The 5,569-nt window shown below is 43.1% G+C and overlaps 1 protein-coding gene across 6 annotated transcripts in view; it reads left to right on the forward strand.

Annotated features, from left to right (window-relative positions):
* DMXL2 (Dmx like 2) overlaps nucleotides 1–4,599 on the forward strand; it is a 73,637-nt gene extending 69,038 nt beyond the window's left edge. For all 6 annotated transcript variants that reach the window (XM_034432683.3, XM_034432686.3, XM_034432685.3 and 3 more), the window contains 2 exons: nucleotides 1,814–2,031; nucleotides 2,829–4,599. In XM_034432683.3, coding sequence (XP_034288574.2) covers nucleotides 1,814–2,031; nucleotides 2,829–3,038 — 428 coding nt within the window. In that variant the 3' untranslated portion in view covers nucleotides 3,039–4,599. The remainder of the gene's footprint in view (nucleotides 1–1,813; nucleotides 2,032–2,828) is intronic.
* Nucleotides 4,600–5,569: the final 970 nt, after the last annotated feature.

Raw genomic sequence — 5,569 nt, forward strand, 5'->3', positions numbered from 1 at the left:
GGGCAGCATTTGCCTGTCTCTGAAGTAGACAAAACACGAGCTAATCAGCATGATAAGAACCCGGACGTGCGTAAATGTGGAGGAGGTGGTAGTCTCTAGGTCTTGGACCGTAATCTGTGCATGGCCAGAGAATGTGAAAAGTTAGGAGAGCAACCAGCTGTCCCTGACACAGATTGGGTGGCAGGTTTTCTTCTGAAGCCGCAAAGGAATTTGGTGGAAGAAGCAGGAAAAGGGGCTCCAGGTTTTCAATTGCAGATTGAACTTTTTCTTTTAAAAAGGAAAAAAAAAAAACCATTCTGAATTTGCAAGCTTACCCCCGAGACAGAAATGTAGAGTGTCAGAATGCATTTCTTTATAGTCACTTAGGAAGGGGTGGGGGTATCAATCCATTGTTTTAGTGTTCATTTTTCTTCCTGGAATTTGCATTTGGGCATAGCTAATATTAGAAGACTAGGGACGCGGTGGCTCAGGGACTAAGACGCTGAGCTTGTCGATCGAAAGGTCGGCAGTTCAGCGGTTCGAACCCCTAGTGTTGCTTAACAAAGTGAGCTTCCTTTACTCGTCCCAGCTTCTGCCAACCTAGCAGTTCGAAAGCAAGTAAAAAATGCAAGTAGGAAAACAGGGACCCCCTTTGGTGGGAAGGGAACAGCGTTCCGTGCACCTTTGACGTTGAGTCATGCCGGTCACATGACCACGGAGACATCTTTGGACAGCGCTGGCTCTTCAGCTTTGAAACGGAGATGAGCACCGTCCCCTAGAGTCGGGAACGACTAGCACATATGTGCAAGGGGAACCTTTATCTTTACCTTTTTAATATTAGAAGACAGCAATTGATTAAATAATTGTGCAATTTCAATAATCTGAAAGCACTCCTCATCCCCCAAATATTGGATATCTATTTTTTTTCCCCTATCTGCTAGCAAATAGAATAGTTTTCTGGATGTAACCAGGTTCACAAGACATTCTAAGCTGGGGTCTCCAAACATGGCAACTTTATGACATGTGAATTTCAAACGCCCAGAATTCCTCAGCCAACCATGCGAATTCTGGGAGTTGAAGTCCACACATCTTAAAGTTGCCAAGTTTGAAGACTCCTGTCCTAAGCCATAAGGTGGACTTGTATGTATGTCAATCCTGACGCTCTAGTTAGTGAATCATGGTTTAGCACATTGTATGAACCCAGATTACTAGGGTTTAATCAATACATAATGGTTAGGCAAGTCATAACCTATGAATATTGCCTCATGTACATTCCAGATGCATTTCAAAGTCGACTTTAGAAAAACAGATTGTTGGGAGGCATCTTTTGGAAAACAGGAATATAGATTCCAGCACCTTTTAGTGCTGAAATCTATATTCCCACAATCAAACTTTGTCAACATGCTGCCCTCCAGATATGTTAGGACAATTGCCCACAACTCATATGATCCAAGGTGCTGTTTAGGGAAATCTGTAGATTGTCTATGGAAATTCTCAGTCATCCAGATCATGGTTATTCCAAAGATGCTTCTTCAAAAGGCAACTGGACTTCCTTCTTTTTGCTTGAAGTCATTTCGCTTCTCATCCAAGAAGCTTCTTCAGTTCTGAAGAAGCAAAAGGTCTTCAAGCAAAAACAAGAAAGTCCTGTTGCCTTGGGACAATTCTACAGATTGTTTTTCCAACATATCTGAAGGACACCAGGATGGGAAAAGCTGATATAGAGACACAAGTTCTATCTACTTGCTATCTCCCTGACTTCCCTTGTTCTTACATTACCCAGTTGAGGCTAATAATCATTTCTAAGAACCATCTGGATGATTGTCTTCTCTCTTAGCCTTCACGTGTCATGAACATGGCGCCACAGTGCTTCAGTATGCACCGAAACATCAGCTGCTGATTTCCGGAGGCAGGAAAGGCCATATATCCATCTTTGACATCCGGCAAAGGCAGGCCCTTCACACATTTCAGGCACATGATTCCTCAATCAAGGCCCTTGCCTTGGACTCCTCAGAAGAATGTTTCTGCACAGGTTCTGCAGAAGGCAACGTAAAGGTGAGTTTGTCCACTTTACCAGTCCAGGAACAGCAACAAGAAGGATTGAGGGCTGGAAGCCAAGTCTTAGGAAGTGAGATGGAGGGAATGAGTGGAGTTTAGCTTTGAGAAGACCAAGATGCCCTTTCGTGTCCCGGAAGAGAAGAAGGTCAAGATTTCCTAACATTAAAAGTAGTTTAAGAGTAGCCTGCAATACTGCACTCTAGTAAGGGACGCGGTGGTTCAGTGGCTAAGACACTGAGCTTGTCGATAGAAAGGTTGGCAGTTCAGCAGTTTGAATCCCTAGTGCCGCGTAACGGGGTGAGTCCCCATTACTTGTCCCAGCTTCTGCCAACCTAGCAGTTCGAAAGCATGTAAAAAATGCAAGTAGAAAAATAGGGACCACCTTTGGTGGGAAGGTAACAGCGTTCCGTGCACCTTCGGCGTTGAGTCATGCCGGCCACATGACCATGGAGACGTCTTCGGACAGCGCTGGCTCTTCAGCTTTGAAACGGAGATGAGCACCGCCCCCTAGAGTCGGGAACGACTAGCACATACGTGCGAGAGGAACCTTTACCTTCATTGCACTCTAACCACCGCACCACCACAGCTCATCCATGCATCAGACAACAGTTAAACAATGGAAGAGAATATCTGTAGCTCAGGGTGTGGAACGGTGGCCTCCTTGGTGCTCTCTGAGCTTGATTGATCTTGGACACCAAGGACTCCACAACAGTTAAACAACTCAGATCCTGGATATTGACTTGTCTGGTTCTCCTTGCCTGTCCACTTTTTAACAAAAACATTCTTAACCCTAGGTCTGGAAACTAACTGGCTACGGTTTGATCCATTCCTTCAAACACGAACACGCTAAGCAATCCATCTTCCGCAACCTGAGTACAGGAGTCATGCAGATTGAAATGGCCCCGGGCAACCGCATTTTCTCCTGCGGGGCAGACGGCACTCTGAAAATGAGGGTTTTACCCAACGCTTTCAATATCCCCTCAAACCTCTGTGACATTATGTAGCCTCGGCCGCCGCCCCATCAAAAGAAGGTGGCCCTGGCCTTCCCTCAGAGAGTTCAAAGGAATGCTTTTCTACACTTGGCTTCCCGAGAAATTAGTGCAACATTTAATACCAGTATTGAAGTAGCAGGAAGAGCAAGGTTTACACACGCACGTTCGTATCGTTCCAAGCACCGCAGCGGCGCTCGAGGGGTGGCACCGATCGTGGTTTGTTGAGGAAAGCATGCCCTATTTCAGAGTTAGATTTTTCCGGGGGATGCATATTTGGCCTTCTCAGTGTTCTTCTTTGAACTGTCATGTCCTCTTCCCTCAGTTCAATCATGTCCGTTTCCCTTCTGGTTATGAAAGGGGAGATAAAGATTCCCGAGAGAGTGCAATTTTTAGGGTGTTATTTTTTAAAAAAAAAGTTGTAATCATTTCTTGGGGTCCTATAACGAATGACAATGTGACGAATGCACTATTTGTGGGCTAATGTGCAATGAGGAATGATTGGGTGGCTCATCAGGGCCGTGGTAGTTGTTGTCGTTTTAATTTAATTTAATGTTGAGATCCTTCTCCTTCTCCAGTTAGCATCAATGCGCATAAATAACCGAGATACGCTACATTACGCAGTTACTATAGAATCCGTTTCTTTTTTTTTCTAAAATTGCACGTTAATGTTGATCGCTATAGATAAGACGGTCAACATGTTTGAACCATAATATTGCCATCCAGAATCCAGTCCTGGTGTCTCCATGTTCCCAACGGTATCTTTGTGCAATATTTAGCCCCTTCGTTTGCTGTGAGTGTCCTCCATTTCTCAGTACCCTTGATGAAAGAAGAATTAAGATGGAAAAGTGACGGAAGACATGATGGAGGAGGAGAGGACTTCTATGTCTTCTGAAGACCTCTTCATCTCATATCACAGTCTTATTTTAAGGGTTCCTCCTCTTTCCCCTATTTATTTTCAGCCTTGTCATTTTTATCAGGAATGTATTATGGGCACCAAAAGTTTTCAAGAAACTATAGCTAGTGCCTCACCATCACTTGAGCTTCATTTGGGCCAGTAAACACACACATACACACAACACTTAAATAAATAATACTATGGGAGAATCCAGTAACAAACCCATCCACTGCTCATTTGAGAGAAACTGATATCGGCCTTCGACACGGCCAGCTAGGAAAGAGTTGACAAATTTAAACCAACTTCCGCAGCGTAATTGTATAAACTATGCAGAGGTCAATCTTGTTTGCTTGTAATATACTAGCTCTTGTCATATTTAGACGTATTTTTCTCTGTTCTAAACAAGCCAACACATTCTTACTAAGAGAAACAGCCGATGTCTGTGTATTTCAATGTTGATGAATTGTATTATTATTATTATTATTTTCCCCTTTTGTGAGTGTTTGTGTCTGTACTGTACTGTACTGTACGAAACAGAAGCCGATGGGATAAATTGCACCTTTGTCTGAAAAAGCAATTTTAAACTGCAAGCTGTGAAGTATGTATATGAGAAGAAAGCAAATATCATTTGTTAGTTTTATCTTTGTAAGTTCAATAAATTCCTTTTATTTCACAGGACTCGGCCTCAGGGATGTAGAGTTGGCATTTTATCAGGTGCCTTTGGAAGATGTTGAGACCCAAGACTGGTTTTGATGGAATCCTTCTTGCCTGGAGGGTGGGGGTGAGAGTGGGAGTTAAATGCTTTGGAACCCCCGTTTTTTCATGGAATTCTTGCACCATTTTTTTTTTAATCTGTGGGGCAAAAACTTTCATTTTACTGGGATAGCATTCCTACCTTAAACTTCTGCTTTTTATCAGCTTTTAACTGATACCGTGTTAATTTGAAAATCCTTCTTCTAGAATTTCAGGAATTTGGGTGTGTGTTTTTAAGCACAGAAATATAGCTAGACGAAAGACATATGCAAACTTGCAAGCAGGACGCTTTCAGCTAATCTAAAGCAAATCTATCCCAGTATGGTAACATCTACATGCTTACTAGAGTATCCTGGAACTTGTCATTCCAACCTATCAGGAAGGAATCCATCTGGGAAGAACTGGTCTAGATCAGGGGTCTCCAACCTTGGCAACTTTAAGCCTGGAAGCTGGCTGGGGAATTCTGGGAGTTGAAGTCCTCCAGGCTTAAAGTTGCCAAGGTTGGAGACCCCTGGTCTACATAATGGATGAGGTGATGGAACCTCCAAGAGATTTTTTAAGTGTTGACAGGTCTTTGTAAAGAAAATAGGAATGGATTTGGCCAAAGTCATCCAGAATTAAGGAGCTTATTTTATAGAGGGTCCTAATCTATCAATGAAACCCCTAACTTGTGTGTTTATCCCATGTGAGTACAATGCACGATGGCAAAATTTGCTTTGACCGACATGCTTTTACACCCTGGAGTGAAAAAAGCATATTTATACTCCACTAACACTTTTAAGGTTATTTCTCCTCTCCCGTCATAAGGTTGGCTTTGCACTTTGGTGTGTACGTGCATGTGGCCTTTGCAGCAACACAAACACAAAAATAGAGGAAGGCGAGGGAACGGCACAAA

The sequence above is a fragment of the Pantherophis guttatus genome, chromosome 13, assembly GCF_059756535.1.
Source record: "Pantherophis guttatus breed Tessera chromosome 13, ASM5975653v1, whole genome shotgun sequence".
Taxonomy (NCBI): Eukaryota; Metazoa; Chordata; class Lepidosauria; order Squamata; family Colubridae; genus Pantherophis; species Pantherophis guttatus.